We start from the raw sequence: 23,756 nt of genomic DNA, 5'->3' as shown, positions 1-23,756 counted from the left end.
TTCAGAAGGAATATATATATATATATTGTGAACATAGAGATATAACATGTTTATTGCTACAATTAACATTAGAGCAACTATAGCAGGGGCTCACAAAAAAACTATTCCAATCTTTAATTTGATTATTGGAATCATTGAGAGGGCCCTCACAAATTCAATCAATGCTTCCCCTGTATATATATATGAACATCCAAAATTGATAAGTGTTAACATAAATATGGATGAATTAATCGTATCTTTATAGAAAATGAGTTGTTATTAGGTGTTCTAAGAGTAACATAACTCCAATCAATTTATGCCACATAGGTTAAAATAATTTTATTATAACTCATTAATAATTTGTAATTCAATTAATACATTAGTATAAGAGTTATAATATATACTGAGAACTCTAATAAATTTTCGTTAAGAATTTAACTTAGGTGGACAAATTTAATTAATTACCTTCCGCATCAAGATCTGTGATTAGATAACTGTGCCTTAATACACTCAGAAATATCAACCAACTTGAAAATATTTTGAGTTGAAACAGATTAGAAACTTCGCCTGGAAAAATTAGAAAAAATCAGCCTAGTTAAATTAGAGCTTCCAAGAGGATTAAATCAGATCATGCTAAGCTAAGGCAACAAGAATACAAGATAGAGCGACAAGAGGCAAGAAACAATCTTCAAGCCCAGAAAAATGATCATCACTTTATAATAATAATAATAATAATAATAATAATAATAATAATAATAATAATAATAATAATAATAATATCATATTTCAACATACTTGTTCACTATGACCTTGTAGAAAGTACACCAAATGGCTCCCAACTGCAGGTAAAGAAACAAGGGGATTAGCACATGCATGCCAAAGTTCTGAGTCCAGAACTGGCTTTTTCTCTGCAAAAAAACCTCTAACTTCAGTTTTGATAAAAGCAATAGGAAGCTGATGAGTGTGGCAAAAATCATTGAACTCAATAGCTTTCTCAAGACTAATATCTGTGAAAACAACAACCTGCAAAATAAAATATATACAAATACTAATATATCAAAATAAACTAGATAGAGATGCATTGATGATGGGAAATTCAAAAAGCAAACTTCAAATTAAATAAGAAAGAAACCACAATCAGTATCTATGTTTACCTGGCAACCAAGATCTCCGAGTCCTAATATTTGCTCGTCATTAGTGACAACAACTTGAGTACTTTTCTCTAGCCAGTTTTTCATTACTTCAAGGATCTAGCCTCTGTAGAGTCTCAAACACTTAGTATATCTTCTTATCTTTCTTTCTTTCTTTCTTTTTTTCACCTCAAAGGCTAAATGATAAAAACAGAACAATAAATATACATAAAAAACCATACTTCACTTTCAATCTAATGTATAGACCCTACGGTCGACGAAAAATGCTTCCATATTTCTGGCAGGCTTCTCTAACAGTTGGAGTGTAAACAACAAGAAGCCGTTCCTCCATGTTATCAATCAGAAGCTTATAAAATAGCCTCTCATTCCTCTCTTGAAAAATGACATCACATCAGTGCAATATCACATTTAAAATGGTGGAAAAGAATGATTGTTATAAATAAGAACTTTATCATTAGTTCTTACAATATTATTACTGAATCTATTCATGAACACACTTTGAATTGATTATTTCAAGCAATTTAGTATCATACTAGTTATAAAAAATCTGCAGATAAATCACAAGTTTCAGTTACCCGGTTGTACCTATTTTTCATGACACTTGGAGTGCTTGAGAATAAACAATTCATCGAACACTTGGAGTGCTTGAGAATTTGAAACAATGTTATCAACCAAGAGATAATAAAACTCATCAAATGTTATATCACATAACAAATCATTCAGAATCTGAGAATTAAAAACAAAGAAAATGAATAAACAGGAAAAAGAGAAGGAGAACCAGAAATTGAAAATGAGTGAAAAGAAGAGCGTACAGAAAGGATAGAATGTCGATGGAGAACACGAGCGTCATTGGCCAAGGAGAGTTAACCGAAGAAGCGATTTCTCTCGATCCCAGAGGCTTGGGCATTGCAATTAGATCTGAAAACGCGTTGATGAAGGAAGCGCCTTGGCTCGATTTCAATAGCTTTATGGCAGAAGCAGAAAGGAGATTAACTTTAGCGGCGGCAATGGTGGCGATGGAGATGGCGATGGAGAGCTTTAGGGTTTCAGTGAGCTCTCACCCTTCTCTTCTTTCTCTTCGAGTGTTTCTTGGACTTTGAAATAAATTTTAATTATGTGATAATTGATAACAGTAGGATTTTATTATTAGGTATTTGGTGGGAGTTTATCAAAATGCCACATATAAAATATATTGAAGAGGTTTTTAAAAACCCCCACTGAAAAATACCCACAAATATATATAAATCTTGTAGTGTCTCTACTACCTTCCTTGGTGGGTTGCATAGGAGTGTCCATCCCCTACTTTTAATCTCAATATTGATCTCAAGATGCTCGTTCCTCCCTAATTGGAACCCAACCTCTGGGATGATTTCCCTCTCACTCACCCAACTATAGAATTGATTTTAGTTGAATGCAGAGAGAAACTTGTATTCATTGAAAGATGAGCTTGAGGATCTAGAAGTTGGTTCCTTGGTTTTTCTTTTCTTTGAGGATGAGCTTTTTGGTGGTGCCATTGAGTTGAGAGTGTGTTTGAGGTTGTGAAAAAAAATTTTGGGGAAGGTTGTAAGAGAGAGGGCAAGAAAAATAAAGTTTTGCTCCAACACCAAACTTAGGACTTGATTGTCCCAATCAAGAAAAGGGAAAAGAAGAAGGGGAAGAGAGGTAGTGGAAGGCGAAAAGATAAAAGAAGAAGAAAAGTGTTTGGATTCTTTTTTCGTTTGTGATTAGGGGTTTGAAGTGGGAGAAGAGTTGGGAAAGTGAGGCTTTTATAGGGTGTGAAGAGTGTGGTTTGAATGGTGGGAAATAAAAAGGATTCAATATTTTCCCACTTGGGGAGTGGCGCCTAGCATGGAAAGAGGCGCCAACCCTTATCTCACTGTGCATCCTGCATGTGTTGAGTTCCAAAGTGTAAGTACACTTTGACTTCTTTGCTTTATGAGTTATTTACCATGTGGGTCCTATCTTTTCTCCTGAAAATGAAACTGAAACCCGTTAGTAATGACAAAAGAATCCTTCACATTCCTTCTTATCATAGGTAAGTGGGATTGTAACTGATGGGTGTCCCTTGGGACACCAAACTTAATCCTATTGTATCTCAATAAATTGGTTTCATAATTGTGTATTTAATGTGTTCATAAGGATGGAATAACTCCAATCTTTTCATTTTTTTGTTTCTAACCTCTTTTGAACTCATTAAACCACGTTCATACTCTTGCCAAAATGTTAAGTGCTTTCAGGTTGAGTAGAATTGGGCTTGCTAGGTGATCCTTGTATGGTGGTGGCTACACCAAACTTAATCTCTGGACTTACTCTTCAAAATCAAGTTATCAAAATGGTTGTAAGCCTAGATTAAGTGGGTGAGTAGCCACACCAAACTTAGCCTTTTAGCTAGTTTTCAGCCCATTTACTCATCATTAGTAATGCATTCATCAAGTTGCAATTCCGGAATAAAAGAGATTAAAGAATGTAAGGGTATCCTAACTACCAAAGCTGATATTTAAACTTCCTAACTTACCACTTGCAATCTAATTTTAAATGGTAATGTAACACAAGTATGAAACTGAAATTTAAACTATCTAAAGCAACGAATTTTAAACTACTTATAAGAAAAACAATAAATCAAAAGGATAAAGTGTTGGGGTGCCTCCCAACTAGCGCTTCTTTATTGTCACTAGCTTGACACTCCTCCATCTTTAGTTGAGCTTGTAGCTCACTTTCTGTTCCTCTAAGGAGCCTCCCAAGTAGTGTTTGAGTCTATGGCCATTGACAGTTAGAGTTCTCTGAGTCTTGTCCTCCATGAGTTCTACATGACCATAGGGAAACACCTTGATTATGGTGAAGGATCCTGACCATCGAGACTTAAGTTTCCCAGGAAAGAACTTGAGTCTTGAGCTGTACAACAGCACCTTTTGTCCTTCAGTGAACTCCATTCTTGCTATCTTTTGATCATGCCACCTTTTTGTGTTCTCTTTGTAGATTTTTGCATTCTCATATGCTTGATTTCTAAATTCTTCCAGCTCATTGAGTTGCATTAATCTTCTTTCTCCAGCAGCTTGCTCATCATAGTTTAGCATTTTTAGAGCCCAAAACGCTCTATGCTCAAGCTCAACTGGTAAGTGACAAGCCTTGCCATATACCAGTTGGTATGGGGACATCCCAATGGGTGTCTTGTAGGCTGTCCTGTAGGCCCACAATGCATCATCCAGCTTCTTAGACCAATCCTTTCTTGAGCTTCCTATAGTTTTTTCAAGAATTCTTTTTAGTTCTCTGTTTGAAATCTCAACTTGCTCGTTGGTCTGTGAATGGTATGGAGTTGCCACCTTGTGCTTGACTCCATACCTGAAAAGGAGTGTCTCAAGTTGTTTGCTGCAGAAGTGTGTCCCTCCATCACTAATGAGGGCTCTAGGAACCCCAAATCTGCTGAAGATGTTCATTCTCAAGAAGCTTATCACAACCTTGTTGTCATTTATCGCAGTGGCTATGGCTTCTACCCATCTTGGGACATAATCGACAGCCACCAATATGTAACTATTTGAGTAGGAGGTTGGGAAGGGTCCCATAAAGTCAATTCTCCATACATTAAATAGTTCAAGCTCTAGTATAAATTGCTGTGGCATCTCATTTCTCTTGGTTAGATTACCAGCTCTTTGGCACTCATCACATCTTGACACCAATTCATTAGCATCCTTGAACATTTTTTGCCAGTAAAATCCGGATTGAAGCACTTTTGCTACTATTCTTTCTCTACTGAAGTGGCCTCCATATGCGGATCCATGGCACTGCCACAGCACTTCCTGCCCTTCTTCATGGGAGACACACCTTCTCAAGATTCCATCAGCACACTTTTTGAACAAATAGGGGTCATCCCAGATGTAGTGCTTGGCATCCTTGATTAGCTTTCTCCTCATGTGTTTGTTGATTTTGGTTGGTAGTTCCCCAATAGCCTTGAAGTTAGCTATGTCTGCAAACCAAGGGGCTACTCGGATCATCATCAACTGCTTATCAGGGAAGCTTTCATTTACTGCAACTTGGTGCGTCTCTTCTTCTTCTTGTGGAATCCTTGAGAGGTGGTCAGCTACCTTGTTCTCTGCTCCGATCCTATCTTTAATCTCAATGTCAAACTTTTAGAGTAGCAGAATCCATCTTATTAATCTGGGCTTAGATTCTTGTTTGGTAAGCAAGTATTTGAGTGCTACATGATCAGTGAATACAATTACTTTAGAGCCAATAAGATATGATCTAAACTTATCAAAAGCAAAGACTATGGCTAAAAGTTCTTTTTCTGTTGTGGTGTAGTTCCTTTGATTTTCATTAAGGACCTTGCTAGCATAGTAAATAACATGTACTAGCTTGTCTTTCCTCTGTCCTAGAACGGCACCAACAGCAAAATCAGATGCATCATACATTAATTCGAAGGGAAGATCTTAGCTAAGTGGTGCTATAATAGGTGCAGAGAAGAGTCTCTTCTTAAGCTCATCAAAGGCTACCATGCACACTCTATCAAAAACAAAGGGAGTATTTGAGACAAGTAGGTTGCTAAGAGGTTTCGCAATCTTTGAGAAGTCCTTGATAAACCTCCTATAGAACCCAGCATGTCCCAAAAAGCTTCTGATTGCCTTGACATTGCAAGGTGGAGGTAATTTCTCAATTACTTCCACCTTTGCCTTGTTTACTTCTATGCCATTTTTTGAAATCTTGTGACCAAGAACCACCCCCTCAGTTACCATAAAATGGCACTTCTCCCAGTTCAAAACCAGGTTGGTTTCTTGGCACCTTTTTAGCACCAGGGCAAGATGACATAGGCAATTAGAATATGAGTTTCCAAACACAGAAAAGTCGTCCATGAATACTTCTATGAACTTCTCAACCATGTCCAAAAAGATGGAGAGCATGCACCTTTGGAATGTTGCAGGTGCATTGCACAATTCAAAGGGCATTTTCTTATAAGCAAAGACTCCATAGGGACAAGTAAAAGAGGTTTTCTCCTGGTCCATGGGATCTACAACTATTTGGTTGTAGCCAGAGTAACCATCCAAGAAGTAGTAGTATTCATGTCCTGCGAGTCTTTCAAGCATCTGGTCCATGAAGGGCAGGGGAAAGTGATCTTTCCGGGTAGCTTCATTGAGTTTCCGATAGTCAATGCACATACGCCATCCGGTCACTGTCCGTGTAGGTATCAGTTCATTCTTCTCATTTGACACAACAGTGATCCCTCCCTTCTTTGGGACTACTTGCACCGGGCTTACCCAAAGGCTGTCTGAGATGGGGTAAATAACCCCTGCTTGCCACAACTTCAACACTTCTTTTTAAACTACTTCATTCATGGTTGGATTCAGTCTCCTTTGTTGTTGCCTTGAAGGTTTGGCATCTTTCTCAAGTAGGATCTTGTGCATGCACATTGAAGGATTGATCCCTTTTAAATCTGAAAGTGTCCAGCCTATGGCATCTTTGTGTTGTCTCAGCACTTGGATAAGTTTATCTTCTTGCTCCTTACTCAGGCTTGAATTTATGATCACTGGTTGAGTGTTGTTGGCACCCAAATATGCATATTTCAAGCTGGGTGGTAAGGTTTTCAACTCTAGTTTTGGTGCCTCTGCTTCTTTGTTGTCCGTGGTGGTTGGCATGATTGAATTCTTCATGATTCCTTGTGGTAGTTCTCCACTTGATGCTTGTTGTTCCAGCTCCATAGTTCCTTCACATTGTTCTTCTTCCAAAACCCCTTAAACTATCTGTTCTATGGTGTCTACCATCGTGCATTCTCCTATGGACTCTTTGGTGTAACTCATTGCCTTAAAGACGTTGAAGACCATCTTCTCTTCATGCAATCTCAAGACTAGTTCCCCTTTTTGCACATCAATGATGGCTCCAGCAGTAGCTAGGAATGGCCTTCCTAGGATAATTGATGTGTTGGCCTCTTCTTCCATGTCCAGTACAACAAAATCAGCTGGGAAAATGAATTTCCCCACTTTCACCAACAAGTCTTCCACTATCCCATGTGGAAACTTAAATGTTCTGTCAGCCAATTGGAGTGCCATTCTTGTTGGTTTGGCTTTCTCAATCTTCATCCTTCTCATCATGGTTAGGGACATGAGATTTATGCTAGCTCCCAGGTCACACAAGACTTTCTCAATAGTGATATCCCCTATGATGCAGGGGATTTAGAAACTTCCTGGGTCTTTCATCTTTTGAGGTAGCTTCTTTTGTATGATGGCGCTACGTTCCTCAGTTAGTACTGTGGTTTCCTTTGCCCCCCAGTTCCTTTTTCTTGTTATGAGCTCTTTCAAGAATTTGGCATAAAGTGGCATTTGCTCCAATGCCTCAGCAAATGGTATGTTAATTTGGAGCTTCTTGAAGATCTCTAGGAACTTAGAGAATTGGCCATCCTTCCCATCTTTTCCCAGCCTTTGTGGGTATGGTGCCTTTGGCACATAAGGCTTCAAGACTGATTTTGATGAGGATGGAGCAGGGGTCTCTTCCTCATTCTTATTTTCATGCTTTTCTGCAACTTCTTCTTCTTGGTTGCCTTTGCTTGGGGTTCCTTCTTCCACAACTTTCCCACTTCTAAGTGTAATGGCCTTGTATTTCCCTCTTGGATTGGCCATGGTATCACTGGGAAATGTGTGTATGGACATTGGGATTTGCTTGGATAAGATCCCTACTTGTGCTTCCAACTTTGAGATTGCTGCACCTTGATTTTTCATATTTGACCTGTATTCTTCTTGATTGGCGTCTATTCTTCTGTCAGTCTGCGCTTGTCTCTCCATAAGGGTGGAGACGGCTCCTGCAAGCTATGATGATAATTGTGCTATTGCAGCCTCCATCCTCTCAAAGTTGCTCTTTATTTCACATGGTTGCATAGTTGAGGGTGGTGTGTCTTGATGGTGGTTGTTGTGTGTTGGTTGGTTGCCATGGTATAATGTGTTTTGTGAATTATGGTAAGGTCTATGGTTGCCTGTTTGATGGTTGGGGTTGTGAGTGTTGGGTTAATTTGATGGATAAGGTTTGTTGTGGTCCTGGTTATGGCTTTGTTGGTTTTCTCACCCAAAATTTGGGTGGTTCTTCCAATCTGGGTTGTATGTCTTAGAGTTCGGATCATATGGTGGTCTAGATGAGTTGTTCACATAATTAGCTTGTTCCCAGTCACCTTCAAATTCTGATGCACTTCCTTCTTATTGATGAGTTTGGTCTTGAATGGCTGAGACTTGATTAGCCTCCATCTTCTTGGTTAAGGCTACTAGTTGTGCTGCAATTACCTTGTTTTGAGCTAACAAGGCGTCCACAGAATTGAGTTCTAGCACTCCTTTCTTCTGAGTTCTTTCTGAAGCATAGAAATACTCATTTTCAGCTACAGTCTCGATGACATCTATGGCTTCTTCAATGGTTTTCTTCTTGTTGAGTGAGCCTCCTGAAGAATGATCCACGTCCTTCTTTGATTCATAGGACAGTCCTTCATAGAAGATGTGTAGTTGTACCCATTCATTGAACATTTCTGGTGGACATCTTCTTGTCAAATCTTTGAATCTCTCCCAGGCCTCATAGAGTGTTTCACCTTCTTGTTGTCTGAAAATTTGCACCTCAGCTCTTAGCCTGTTGATTCTTTGTGGAGGGTAAAATCTTGCAAGGAATCTGTTTACAACATCCTCCCATGTGGTTAGACTCTCCTTGGAAAATGCTTCTAACCACTTTGCTGCCTTATCTCTGAGTGAGAAAGGGAACAAGAGTAGCTTGTAGGTGTTAGGGTGTATCCCATTGGACTTTACAGTATCACATATCCTCAAGAATGTGTTGAGATGTTGATTTGGGTCTTCTTGGGCACTTCCTCCATATGAACAGTTATTCTGGACAAGTGTGATGAGTTGAGGTTTCAACTCAAAGTTGTTAGCATGGATTGTTGGCTTTAGAATGCTGCTGCCATAGTTTCCTAGATTTGGGTTGATGTAGGAGCCTAAGACTCTCCTTTCTTGCCCAACATGATTGCCAGCTTCCTCTCCAACATGGTTATGTGCTTCTTCCTCCATGGTGATTTCTAGATCTTCCTCCACTTCTTCTTTTCCAACTATGTCTTTGCCTCTAGCCTCCCTCCTTAATCTAAGGAAGGTCCTCTCTGGTTCACTATCGAAGGGAGATACAGTCCCTGCTCTTCTACCTGTCATACACTTAGCAAATAACCAGCAGAGAACAAGTGAAGTGAAAAAAATCTTGTTGGGATTAGTGGTTAGCTTTGTTGATGTAATTAATCGAACAGTTAGAAGGATGAAAATATGGGCAATGGATAACTAAAATACTAAAAATAAAGAAGGAATAGAAATCAGAGTAGAGACGAAAAAATTAAAAAGCACTAAAAAAAATAAAATAATAAGGAAATTTAATTGCTTAATCTAGCTCTCCAATCAATTTAATCACTGTCAAATTTAAACCAATCCCCGGCAACGGCGCCATAAAATTTGATGACTCTGAATTCACACCCCATTCAAAAAAATGGTGAATCAGTTCTTTTGGTAAGCGCACCAAAATTATCGTCAAGTAATAACCCACAGTGGAGTGGGATTGTATCCACAGAGATTGGTAAATTTGAGCAGTTTTAATCAATTGATGAATTAGTCAAGCGGAATAGATAGATTGTGATTGCAGAATTATAAACGGCAGAAATGTAAATGGCTAAAATGTAAAGGAAAGCAATAAAGTGCAGAAATAGGAATGGCAGAATGTAAAGTGCAAAATCATAAATGACTTAATTGTAAATGGGAATGGAGAATTGCAGAATGTAAAAGTAAGCTATAAAGAAAGTGGTAGATAAGAATGGGGAAATTCATTGATATCAGGAGATGTTGTCTCTTTGGATCAATTCCAGCTTATATCCTCTTCAATCATGCAACACATTGACCTCTTGGCAATCATGATTGATTGAGCCCCAATCCTTTGGTGACTCAATTTCTCAGATCTTGATCAATAGCCAATTCCTTGGTCTAATTGTTCATGAAGAGAGATATGCTTGGTCCCTGATTATACCACACATCATCATAGGTCCAAGTAGGGGGAGGATTATATGTCACCATATCCAAACACCAAAACCCAGATCCTACTCAAGTGTGAGAAGGGATTTCAAGCATGGTTTCATGTTTTCTTTTCCAAGGTTCCCATGAAACCATTTTGCATTTAATCTCTTTCCCAAGATAATTGAACACTAAGCATTAAAAACGAAATTTCTTCTAGCAAATCAAAGAGAAGATGAAGAGAAGAAGAATTTCACTATCATCAATCCATCAAGTACAATAGAGCTCCCTCTCTCAATGAAAGGGAATTTAGCTACTCATAGATCAAAGAAAAGTACTCAAAAGTAAAGAAGATGATGAAGTGTAAAAGTGAATCTAAAACTAATCTCTCTAACTGCTTCACCCCCTCTTCAGTACTTCTTGGGGGTATTTATACTACTCCTAGCTCTTCAAAATAAAAGAATTACAAAAGTAAAAAAGGAAAATTACAATTTGGAGGGAAAAGAAACTCAATAAGCGTGACTTCCCAGCTGGCATGTGGCTGGTGCTTCAGTGGCGTGCCACGTGCTCTTCCAATTCTGGCTTGGCGTGCCATGCCCAGTCCATCAAGTGGCACGCTCTTCTTCAATAACATACCTGGCATGCCACGCCTTCGAGCTCAAGTGGCACACCCAAGGTCTTTTAATACCCATGTAGCCTGGCGTGCCACGCCTTCGAGCTTAAGTGGCACTCCCTAGCCTTTTTCCTCTTCTTCTTGCCTCCGGAGACTTGAACTAGCGTGGCACGCCCAGGGTCTGGCGTGCCATGCCTTGTTGCATGCTTCATCAAGCTCTCTGGAAAGTTGAACTAGCGTGGTACGCCCAAGGTCTGGCATGCCACGCCTTTGTACGCAAGTGATTCTTCTGTTTGGCGTGCCACGCCACGAACTCAAGTGGCACGCCCTTGACATCAAGTGGCACGCCCATGTGTTTGGCCTCCTTCATCCTCTCTAGAAACTTGTACCAGTGTGCCACACCTAGAGGCTGGCGTGCCACGCCCATGATCTTGCCTTGGTTCCAATAGCTGGCGTGCCACGCCCAGCACTCAAGTGGCACGCCATAGTAAGATTCTTGGACTGGCGTTCCACGCCTTCGATACCAAGTGGCACGCCCAGCCCTTGCTTTGGCCTCTTTGTGCATTGGCGTGCCACGCCTGGTCGCTCAGGTGGCACGCTTAAGTGAGACTGAGAGCCTGGCGTGCCACGCCTTCGACCTCAAGTGGCACGCCCAAACTTCATTGGCCTTCAGCCCCTTCTCTGGGATTTTGTACCAGCGTGCCACGCCATGCTGCTCAAGTGGCACGCCCATACATTTGTGGATTTCTCAAGCTTGGCGTGCCATGCCTGGTTTCTCAAGTGGCACGCCTAAGTGACTTTTTGGTGCTAGCGTGCCATGCCTTCGATACCTTTGGATTTATATTCTTCAACCTTTGTTGCTGTAGGTTTATTTCCTGCAGAGGCAGGTTGAGAAGCCTTCTTGAGGGAGTTATTATCAGCACTTATAGGTGTCTGATTCCTCATTGGCGTTTGAATGCCAGGATTAAGGGTTGGATGGGCATTTAACGCCAATTTTCCACCCTTTTCTAGCGTTTGAACGCCAGAACTGGGCATGGAATGGGTGTTTAACGCCAGTTTTTCATACCTTTCTGGCGTTTGAACGCCAGTAGTGGGCATCCACTGGGCGTTTGATGCCAATTTTCACCCTTTTCTGGTGTTTGAACGCCAGAAGTATTCCTCTCTGGGCTCTTACTGTCCTCAGAGGGATTTTGAGCAGTGGTTTAGTCATCCTCGGTCAGTTGTTCTTTTCTTAGCATTCTGCTACCTTGAGCTGAATTATTCAATGTCTTTCCACTCCTTAGTTGAACAGCTTGGCATTCTTCTGTTATCTGTTTAGATAGCTGCTGTCTTGTCTGATTCAATTGTGCTTCCATATTCTTGTTAGCACTTTTAGTGTCTTGGAGCATCTCTTTAAATTCTGCTAACTGTTTTGTCATATGAAGCAACTGCTTATTAAGTTCAACAACTTGTTCTTGAGGACTAGGATCAGTGGATACTGCCCTAGCCTCTTCTTTCATGGAGGATTCACTGCTTGAGTACAGATGTTGATTTCTAGCAACTGTATCAATGAGCTCCTGAGCCTCTTCAATTGTCTTTCTTATGTGTATAAATCCACCAGCTGAGTGGTCTAGAGACATCTGGGCTTTTTCTGTAAGCCCGTAGTAGAAGATGTCTAACTGCACCCACTCTGAAAACATTTCAGAGGGGTATTTCCTTAGCATCCCTCTGTACCTCTCCCAGGCATTATAAAGGGATTCATCATCCCCTTGTTTAAAACCTTGGATGTCCAGCCTTAGCTGTGTCATCCTTTTTGGAGGGAAATATTGATTCAGGAATTTGTCTGATAACTGTTTCCATGTTCTTATGCTTGCTGTGGGTTGGTTATTTAACCACCTCTTAGCTTGATCTTTTACAGCAAATAGAAATAGTAATAATCTATAGACATCCTGATCTACTTTCTTGTCACGTACTGTGTCAGTAATTTGCAAGAACTATGCCAAAAACTCAGTAGGTTCTTCCTGTGGAATACCGGAATACTGGCAATTTTGCTGCACCATGACAATGAGCTGAGGATTTAGCTCAAAGCTGCTTGTTTTGATGGGAGGTATACAGATACTACTCTCATATGCAGCAGTAATGGGGTTAGCATATGACCCCAGAGTCCTTCTGGACTGTTCATTTTCACTTAGATCTATGATGGAGAAAGGGAGATGATGTGAATTGCAAATAAATTATATTTTTATTTTTTATTTTATTTAATTAAAAACAACCGAATAAATAAATAAATAAAAATAAAATAAAATAATTGGAAAATGAAATAAAAGTTTTGAAAACTAAAATAGTTGTTTAATTAAAAAGATTTGGAAAATTTTTGCGTGAGGATTTTTGAAAAAATGAAGAGAGAGAAGGTGGTTAGGAAGTTTTGAAAAAGATATGATTTTAAAATTTTGACCAAATCAACCTAATGAATTCAAAAATTATGAGCAATTAAAGGAAAAGATATATTTTTTTTTGAATTTTATGAGGAGAGAGAAAAACAACAAAATGACACCAAACATAGAATTTTTAGATCAAAACAAAGAAAACAAATAGGAAAACTTTGAATATCAAGATGAACACCAAACTTAAAAATATAAAACTAAACTCAAACAGAAGACTCTAAACCAAAAAGAAAAATTTTTCCTAATCTAAGCAACAAAATAAACTGTCAGTTGTCCAAACTCGAACAATCCTCGGCAACGGCGCCAAAAACTTGGTGCACGAAATTACAATCAGACTTTTGCAATCCCGCACAACTAACCAGCAAGTGCACTGGGTCGTCCAAGTAATACCTTACGTGAGTAAGGGTCGATCCCACGGAGATTGTCGGCTTGAAGCAAGCTATGGTTATCTTGTAACTCTTAGTCAGGATAGCAATAATAATTCTCAGCTTTAATTAGAATGAGTAAAAGAACATGGATTAAATAATACTTGTTATGCAGTAATGGAGAACAGGTTGAGGTTTTGGAGATGCTCTGTCTTCTGAGTCTCTGCTTTCCTACTGTCTTCTTCTTCACACACGCAAGGCTCCTTCCATGGCAACCTGTATGTTGGTGGATCACCGTTGTCTATGGCTACTATCCGTCCTCTCAGTGAAAATGGTCCAGCTATGGGTTTTGGAATAAGATCCATTGATCCTTTTGCACACTGTCACTGTGCCCAACATTCATGAGTTTGAAGCTCGTCACAGTCATCACTTCCCGGATCCTACTCGGAATACCACAGACAAGGTTTAGACTTTTCAGATCTCAAGAATGCTGCCAATAGATTATAGCTTATACCACGAAGACTATGGTCTCACGGGTTTGAATGCTTTGTTGTCAGGAGATGCAATCAAACGCTTGAACCAGGAATCCAATAGATACATACTCAATCTAAGGTAGAACGGAAGTGGTTGTTAGGAACACGTTCATAGGTTGAGAATGGTAATGAGTGTCATGGATCATCACATTCATCATGTTGAAGTGCGAGTGAATATCTTAGAATAGAAACAAGTGTGATTGAATGGAAAACAGTAGTAATTGCATTAATCCATCAAGACACAGCAGAGCTCCTCACCCCCAACCATGGAGTTTAGAGACTCATGCCATAGAAGATACAAAATTCAGATGTAAAAATGTCATAAGGTACAAAATAAATCTCTAAAAGTGGTTTTTATACTAAACTGGTGACCTAGGTTTACAGAAAATGAGTAAGCTAAGATAGATAGTGCAGAAATCCACTTTCGGGGCCCACTTGGTGTGTGTTTGGGCTGAGCACTGAAGCTTTCATGTGCATAGGCTATTCCTGATTTGAACTCCAGATTTTGTGCCAGTTTGGGCGTTTAACTCCAACTTTTATGCCAGTTCTGGCGTTTAACGCCAGAAAATGGTAAGGAGCTGGCGTTTAGACGCCAGTTTGTGCTACCAAATCTCGGGCCAAGTATGAACTATTATATATTGCTAGAAAGCCCAGGATGTTTACTTTCCAACGCAATTGAGAGAGCGCCAATTGGGCTTCTGTAGCTCCAGAAAATTCACTTCGAGTGCAGGGAGTTCAGAATCCAGCAGCATCTGCAGTCCTTTTTCAGCCTCTGAATAAGATTTTTGCTCAGGTCCCTCAACTTCAGCCAGAAAATACCTAAAATCACAGAAAAACACACAAACTCATAGTAAAATCCATAAATGTGATTTTTATTTAAAAAATAATAATTATATACTAAAAACTAACTAAATCATACTAAAAACTATGTAAAAAAAGTACCAAAAAGCGTATAAATTATCCGCTCATAACCGTTCCCCAAAATGCTCACCGTACCAGGATTGGAATCCAACAAGCTTTCAATCTCACCAACAAGCCACCAAAGCTCAAACCAACATCATATATATACCAAGATCAAAACCTAAGATACACAAAACAACTAAACACAAGGGTTTAGCGAAACCTTACCTTAACCAATGAGATTAGGGGTAAAATCCAACCATTACCTACTACTAGAGATCACCTAAACAAGCAAAACCACAAAATCTACTCAAAATCATAACCCTAAAAATGCAGAACTGTAGGGCTGGAAACTGGGGAGTGAGATGCAATTTCTTACCAGGTTTGCTTAGATAGAATCGAAGAGCTCGACGAGAGCTTCGCGTGGCCACGAACGGCTCGTCAATCGGAGGTCCGTAGCTCAAGTTACGGCTCCTGGAAGGTGATGATGAATAGTACCACCACCTCCTCTCTCTCAATCCGCGCCTCTCCCTCTCTTTGGGCTAGAAAAATGAGCTCAAAGCTCATTTAATGAGCTTATATATGTTGGGCCTTGGACCCGGTTTGGGCCTTGATGAGCAAATAATTTATACCCTTTTTGGCATTATTTTTACATAGTTTTTAGTATGTTTTAGCTACTTTTTATTATATTTTTATTAGTTTCTATGCAAAAATCACATTTCTGGACTTTACTATGAGTTTGTGTATTTTTCTATAATTTCAGGTATTTTCTGGCTGAAATTGAGGGATCTGAGCAAAAGTCTAATTCAGAGGCTAAGAAAGGACTACAGATGCTGTTGGATTCTGAACCTCCTGCACTCGAAGTGAATTTTATAGAGCTACAGAAGCCCAATCGGTGCATTCTCAATTGCGTTGGAAAGTAGACATCTTGAGCTTTCCAGAAATATATAATAGTCCATAATTTGCCCGAGATTTGATGGCCCAAACTGGCATAAAACGCAAGCCAGAGACCCTTTTCTAGCGTAAAACACCAAAACTGGCACCAAACTGGAGTTAAACGCCCAAACTGGCATCCAAGCTGACATTTAACTCTAGAAATGGCCTATGCACGTGTAAAGCTCAATGCTTAGCCTAAGCACACACCAAGTGGGCCCGGAAGTGGATTTCTGCACTATCTGCACTATCTGCACTTAGTTACTTATTTTCTGTAATCCCTAGTAACTACTTTAGTATAAATAGCACTTTTAACTATTGTATTCGAATCTCTAGATGTTTAGTCCTTAGACTTTGAGGACTTTTATGTTACATTTGGGAGGCTGGCCATTCGGCCATGCCTAGACCTTTTTTCTCTTATGTATTTTCTACGGTGGAGTTTCTACACCTCATAGATTAAGGTGCGGAGCTCTGCTGTTCTTCAGGAATTAATGCAAGTACTATTGTTTCTCTTTCAATTCATGCTTACTTCTTCTCCAAGATATACTCTCGTACTTAATTCAGTTAAGTCAGAATGAAGGGGTGACTCATGACAATCACCCACTATCTTCGTTACTCGCTTAGCCTAGATCCGCGTGCCTGACAACCACAAGCAGTCTACATGATATTCAACGTAGTCATTGGACGACAGCCAGAGTATATTCTCTTAGGTCTCTAATCAACGGACCGAGTCCGTGAGATTAGAACCTTCGTGGTATAGGCTAGAACCAATTGGCAGTATTTCTGAGATCTGGAAAGTCTAAACCTTGTCTGTGGTATTCCAAGTAGGATCTAGGAAGAGATGACTGTGACGAGCTTCAAACTCGTGAATGTTGGGTGTAGTGATAGTGTGCAAAAGGATAGAGAGATCCTATTCCGACGCTAGTGAGAACCGACAGATGATTAGCCGTGCGGAAGCTGTACCTGGTATTTTTCATCCAAGACGAGAAATCCGATAGTTGATTAGCCGTACAGAAACCGTACCTGGTATTTTTCATCTGAGAGGATCGTACAGCTTGCCATGGAAGGGAGCACGCATGATTGGATGAAGACAATAGGAAAGCAGAGGTTCAGAGGCAACAAAACATCTCGAAACGCTTATCTGAAATTCCCACCAATGAATTACATAAGTATCTTTATTTTAATTTACGTTCTATTTATCTTTTAATTATCAAAACCTCATAACCATTTGAATCCACCTGACTAAGATTTACAGGATGACCATAGCTTGCTTCAAGCCGACAATCTCCGTGGGATCGACCCTTACTCACGTAAGGTATTACTTGGACGACCCAGTGCACTTGCTGGTTAGTTGTGCGGAGTTGTGAAAAGTGTGATCACAATTCCGTGCACCAAGTTTTTGGCGCCGTTGCCGGGATTGTTCGAGTTTGAACAACTGACGGTTCATCTTGTTGCTTAGATTGGGTAATTTTATTTTATGTTTAAGCTTTTTATTTTTAATTTCGAAAAAAAAATTTACAAAAAAATGTGTTTTCGAAAAAAATCATTCACAAATTTTTAAGAATGAATTCTAGAGTTTCATGAGATATGTTGAAACCTGGCTGGCTGTTAAGCCATGTCTAATCTTTTAGACTGAGGTTTCCACTTTCCATTGTAGAAAGGACATGTCTGTATTTATTATGCTAAAGCTTGGCTGGCCATTTGGCCATGTCTAATTCTTTTGGACCGAAGCTTTAGACTAACATTGCATGAATCCTGAAATTCTTATTAAAAATTTTGAATTTCTTTATTTTCCTTTTCCAAAATAATTTTGAAAAAAATAAAAAAAATTTTAATAAAATCATAAAAACCAAAAAAATTTTGTGTTTCTTGTTTAAGTCTTGTGTCAAATTTTAAGTTTGGTGTCAATTGCATGTCTTAAATTTTTCTTAAATTTTCAAAAATTCATCATGTGTTCTTGATCTTCAAGTTGTTCTTGATGATTTTCTTTGTTTAATCTTGTGATTTTCTTGTTTTGTGTTTTTTGTTATTTTTCATATGCATTTTCGAATTCATAGTGTCTAAACATTAAAAAATTTCTAAGTTTGGTGTTTTGCATGTGTCTCTTTTCTTAAAAATTTTCAAAAATATGTTTTTGATGTTCATCTTGATCTTCAAAATGTTCTTGGTGTTCATCTTGACATTCAAAGTGTTTTTGCATATTTTTCTTGTTTTGATCTTAAATTTTTATATCTTGTGTCATTTTGTTGTTTTTCTCTTTCTTCATTAATTCAAAAAAATAAAAAATAATATCTTTTCCTTATTTTACTCATAAATTTTGAAATTTTGGGTTGACTTAGTCAAAATTTTTAAAAAAATTTAGTTGTTTCTTGTTAGTCAAGTCAAAATTTCAATTTAAAAATTTTATCATTTCAAATCTTTTTCAAAAAAATCAAATCTTTTCCATTTTTCTTCTTAATATTTTCGAATTTCTAAAATTAATTTTGAAAATATTTTTCTTATTTTTATCTCACATTTTCGAAAACTTTACTAACAATTGATGTTTTGATTCAAAAATTTCAAGTTTGTTACTTTCCTGTTAAGAAAGGTTCAATCTTTAAATTCTAGAATCATATCTTTTAGTTTCTTGTTAGTCAAGTCATCAACTTTAATTTTAAAAATCAAATCTTTTTAATTTCCTTTTCAAATATATTTCAAATTAAATTTCAATCATATCTTTTTCAAAATTTAATTTCAAAATCTTTTTCTAACTTCTTATCATTTCAAAATTTATTTTCAAATCTTCTTCAATTAACTACTTGACTTTTTGTTTGATTTTAAAAGTTTACTATTTCTTATCTTTTTCAAAACCACCTAACTACTTTTCTCTCTCATTAATTTCGAAAACTAACTGACAAATTTTTCAAAAATCTTTTTAATTAATTAATTTATTTAGTTTTCAATTTGATTTTATTTCTTTTCTTAAATTTCAAATTCTAACTTAATTAATTAAATAAAAAATAAAAATATTTTTCTTCTCCCTTTTCTTAAAATTCGAATACTCTTTCTCTCACCTCTTCCTATTTATTTATTTATTTATTTACTAACACTTCTCTTCTACTCATAATTCGAACCCTCTCCCCCTCTCTGTGTTCGAATTCCTCTTATTCTCTCTCTACCTCATTCTTCTATTCTTCTATTCTTCTACTCACATAAAGGAATCTCTATACTGTGACATAGAGGATTTTTCTTCTTTTCTGTTCTCTTCTTTTTTATATGAGCAGAAACAGGGATAAAGATATTCTTGTTGAAGCTGATCCTGAACCTGAAAGGACTCTGAAGAGGAAGCTAAGAGAAGCTAAAGCACAACACTCTAGAGAGGACCTTACAGAAATTTTCGAAAAAGAAGCAGACATGGCAGCCGAACCCAACAACAATGGTGGAGATGCAAGGAAGATGCTTGGTGACTTTACTGCAACAACTTCCGACTTCTATGGAAGAAGCATCTCAATTCCTGCAATTGGAGCAAACAACTTTGAGCTTAAGCCTCAATTAGTTTCTCTAATGCAGCAGAATTGCAAGTTTCATGGACTTCCATTGGAAGATCCTCATCAGTTCTTAGCTGAATTCTTGCAAATCTGTGACACTGTTAAGACCAATGGGGTTAATCCCAATGTCTACAGACTTATGCTTTTCCCCTTTGCTGTAAGAGATAGAGCTAGGATATGGTTGGATTCACAACCTAAAGATAGCCTGAACTCTTGGAAAAAGTTAGTCAATGCTTTCTTGGCCAAATTCTTTCCACCTCAAAAGATGAACAAGATTAGAGTGGAAGTCCAAACCTTCAGACAGAAGGAAGGTGAATCCCTCTATGAAGCTTGGGAAAGATACAAGCAATTGATCAGAAGGTGTCCTTCTGACATGCTTTCAGAATGGAGCATCTTATGTATATTCTATAATGGTCTATCTGAATTGTCCAAGATGTCATTGGACCACTCTGCTGGTGGATCTCTTCATCTGAAGAAAACCCCTGTAGAAGCCCAGGAACTCATTGAGATGGTTGCAAATAACCAGTTCATGTACACTTCTGAAAGAAATCCTGTGAATAATGGGATGACTCAGAAGAAATGAGTTCTTGAGATTGATACTCTGAATGCCATATTGGCTCAAAACAAAATATTGACTTAGCAAGTCAATATGATTTCTCAGAATCTGACTGGAATGCAAGCTGCATCCGGTAGTACTAAAGAAGCCTCCTCTGAAGGAGAAGCTTACGACCCTGAAAACCCTGCAATGGAAGAGGTGAATTATGTGGGAGAATCCTATGGAAACACTTACAATCCATCATGGAGGAATCATCCTAATTTCTCATGGAGGGATCAACAGAAGCCTCAACAAGGCTTCAATAATAATAATGGTGGGGGAAATAAGTTTGGCAATAGCAAACCTTTTCCATCATCTTCTCAGCAATAGACAGAAAATTCTAAGCAGAGCCTCTCTGACTTAGCAACCATAGTCTCTGATCTATCTAAGACCACTCTCAGTTTCATAACTGAGACAAGGTCCTCCATCAGAAATTTAGAGGCACAAGTGGGTCAGATGAGTAAAAAAGTTACTGAAATCCCTCCTAGTACTCTCCCAAGCAATACAGAAGAGAATCCAAAGAGAGAGTGCAAGGCCATCAATATACCCAAAGTGGCCGAACCTATAGAGGAGGAAGAGGCTGTGATTTCCAGTGAGGAAGACCTTAATGGACGTCCACTGACCACTAAGGAGTTTCCTAATGAGGAACCAAAGGAATCTGAGGCTCATACAGAGACAATAGAGATTCCACTAAACTTACTGCTGCAGTTTATGAGCTCTGATGAAGATTCTTCCTCTGAAGAGGATGAAGATATTGTTGAAGAGCAAGTTGCTCGGTATCTAGGAGCAATCATAAAGCTGAATGCCAAGCTATTTGGTAATGAGACTTGGAAGGATGAACTTCCATTGCTCATCAATGAACTGAATGCTTTGGTTCAACTGAAATTACCTCAGAAGAAACTGGATCCCGCAAAGTTCTTAATACCTTGTACCATATGCACTATGACCTTTGAGAAGGCTCTGTGTGACTTGGGGTCAGGTATAAACCTCATGCCACTCTCTGTAATGGAGAAACTAGGGATCTTTGAGGTACAAGCTACAAGAATCTCACTAGAGATGGCAGACAAATAAAGGAAACAGGCTTATGGACTTGTAGAGGATGTCTTACTGAGGGTTGAAGGCCCCTGCTGATTTCATAATCCTAGACACTGGGAAGGAAGAGGATGAATCCATTATCCTTGGAAGACCCTTCCTAGCCACATCAAGAACTGTGATTGATGTGGACAGAGGAGAGTTAGTCCTTCAATTGAATGAGGACTACCTTGTGTTTAAGGCTCAAGGATTTTCTTCTGTAACCATGGAGAGAAAGCATGGAAAGCTTCTCACAATACAGAGTCAAACAGAGCCCCCACACTCAACTTCTAAGATTGGTGTTGGGAGGCAACCATTAAGCTCTGAGTCTCTGTGAAGCTCTCTAAGAGCTCACTATCAAGTTATTGACATTAAAGAAGCGCTTATTGGGAGGCAACCCAATGTTATTTAATTATATTTATTTTTATAGACATTTGTTTTCCATTGTCATATTATGTTTTCTTTAGGTAGATGATTATGTGGAGTCACAAAAACAGCTGCAGAATTAAAGCGGAATAAAAAATAGCATAAAAAATAGCACACCCTGGAGGACAGGCTTGCTGGCGTTTAAACGCCAGCAAGGATAGCAGAATGGGCATTTAACGCCGAGTCTGGCAGCATTCTGGGTGTTAAACGCTAGAATTGGCAGACAGCTGGCGTTTAACGCCAGAAAAAGGTGTCTGGCTGTCTGGCTCGGGATAAAGGCCAGAATTGGCAGACAGACTGGCATTTAACGCCAGAAAAGGTAGCAGAGATGGCGTTAAATGCCAGAAATGGCACACAGAGGGCGTTTAAATGCCAGAAAGGTGCAGGGACCAGAATTCCTTGACACCTCAGGATCTGTGGACCCCACAGGATCCCCACCTACCCCAACTCTCTCTCTCTCCTCTTCACACCTCTCCATAACACTCTTCCCCAAATACCCTTGACCAATCACATCAACACCTATTCCCCAAACACCATTCACCTATCAAGTCCTACCCTCTTTCCCATAATCTCTTCACCACTCATATCCATCCACTATTCCCCATAAACCCATCATAAAACCCTACCTACCTCACCATTCACATTCAAAACATTTCCCTCCAAACCCAACCCCTTCATACAAGACTTCCCTCTCTCTCTTACCCTATAAATATCCCTCCTTACCACCTTCAATTTCACACATCATAAACACTTAAACCCTCCTTGGCTGAATCCAAAACATCACTCTATCTCCTCCATTTCTTCTTCTTCTTCTCCTCCTTTCTTTCTTCTTTTGCTCGAGGACGAGCAAACCTTTTAAGTTTGGTGTGGGAAAAAGCTCTGATTTTTGTTTTTCCATAACCATTAATGGCACCTAAGGCGGAGAAACCTCTAGAAAGAGAAAAGGGAAGGCAATTGCTTCTACCTCCGAGTCATGGGAGATGGAGAGATTCATCTCAAAAGTCCATCAAGACCACTTCTATGAAGTTGTGGCCAAGAAAAAGGTGATCCCCGAGGTCTCCTTCATGCTCAAAAAGAGTGAATATCCGGAGATCCGACGTGAGGTTCGGAGAAGAGGTTGGGAAGCTCTCACCAACCCCATCCAAAAAGTCAGAATCTTAATGGTTCAAGAGTTTTATGCTAATGCATGGATCACTAAGAACCATGATCAAAGTGTAAACCCGAACCCAAAGAATTGGCTCACAATGGTTCAGGGGAAATACTTGGATTTCAATCCGAAAACTGTAAGGTTGGCACTCAACATGCCAATAATGAGAGGAGATCCTCATCCTTTCACTAGAAGAGTCAACTTTGATCAAAGGTTGGACCAAGTCCTCTCAGGCATTTGTGTGGAACGAGCACAATGAAAGAGAGACTCAAAAGGCAAGCTGGTTCAATTGAGAAGGCCTGACCTCAAACCCGTGGCTAGGGGATGGTTAGAGTTCATCCAACGCTCTATCATTCCTACTAGCAACCGATCCGAAGTAATTGTGGATCGGGCTATCATGATCCATAGTATCATGATTGGAGAGGAAGTGGAAATTCATGAAATCATACCTCTGGAACTATACAAGGTGGCTGACAAGCCTTCCACTTTGGCAAGGTTAGCCTTTCCTCATCTCATCAGTCACCTATGCAATTCAGCCAGAATTGTCATAGAGGAAGACATCCTCATTGAAGAGGACAAACCCGTCACTAAGAGGAGGATGGAGCAAACAAGAGAGCCCACTCATGGACCTCAACAAGAGCATGAGGAAGCCCCTCATCAAGAAATCCCTGAGATGCCTCAAAGGACGTATTTCCCTCCATACAACTATTGGGAGCAACTCAACACCTCTTTAGGAGAATTGAGTTCCAACATGGAGCAACTGAGAGTGGAGCACCAAGAGCACTCCATCATCCTTCATGAAATCAGAGAGGACCAAAAGGCCATGAGAGAGGAGCAACAAAGGCAAGGAAGAGACATAGAGGAGTTCAAGCACTCCATAGGATCTTCAAGAGGAAGAACTAGCCACCGTCACTAAGGTGGACCCGTTCTTTAATTTCCTTGTTCTTATTTTTCTATTTTTTGGTTTTTATGCTTTACGTTTTGTCTATGTTTTTGTCTTTATTACATGATCATTAGTGTTTAGTGTTTATGTCTCAAAGCTATGAATGTTCCATAAATTTTTCACCTTTCTTAAATGAAAAATGTTTTCTGAGAAAGAA

General features: G+C 39.0%; 1 protein-coding gene and 1 non-coding gene across 2 annotated transcripts; both read right to left on the bottom strand.

The window, feature by feature from the left end:
* Positions 1-498: 498 nt before the first annotated feature.
* On the bottom strand, positions 499-1,217 carry LOC148571064 (uncharacterized). Its single transcript, XM_088507915.1, has 3 exons — positions 1,134-1,217; positions 775-1,002; positions 499-546 (listed from the first exon to the last, which is right to left on the bottom strand). Exons 1-3 carry the CDS (start codon positions 1,215-1,217, stop codon positions 499-501), a joined length of 360 nt encoding a protein of 119 aa, XP_088364041.1.
* An 18,471-nt stretch (positions 1,218-19,688) lies between these two features.
* Positions 19,689-19,795, bottom strand: LOC148571063 (small nucleolar RNA R71). Its single transcript, XR_015908904.1, has one exon. It is a non-coding gene; the product is annotated as a small nucleolar RNA R71 (small nucleolar RNA).
* Positions 19,796-23,756: the final 3,961 nt, after the last annotated feature.

Source organism: Arachis ipaensis, chromosome B3 (assembly GCF_059453495.1).
Source record: "Arachis ipaensis isolate K30076 ecotype BB chromosome B3, ASM5945349v1, whole genome shotgun sequence".
Taxonomy (NCBI): domain Eukaryota; kingdom Viridiplantae; phylum Streptophyta; class Magnoliopsida; order Fabales; family Fabaceae; genus Arachis; species Arachis ipaensis.
Note: the sequence above shows the minus strand (reverse complement) of the source record. Positions and strands in the feature narration are given on the sequence as shown.

Excerpts from the sequence above, each read along its gene's own strand:
- LOC148571064 (XM_088507915.1), bottom strand. The coding sequence starts at position 1,217 with ATGAAAAACTGGCTAGAGAAAAGTACTCAAGTTGTTGTCACTAATGAC. Across the intron at positions 1,003-1,133 it reads TCGGAGATCTTGGTTGCCAG|GTTGTTGTTTTCACAGATAT; the intron begins GTAAACATAGAT and ends TTTATTTTGCAG. Across the intron at positions 547-774 it reads TACAAGGTCATAGTGAACAA|GCGAAGTTTCTAATCTGTTT; the intron begins GTATGTTGAAAT and ends TAATTTTTCCAG.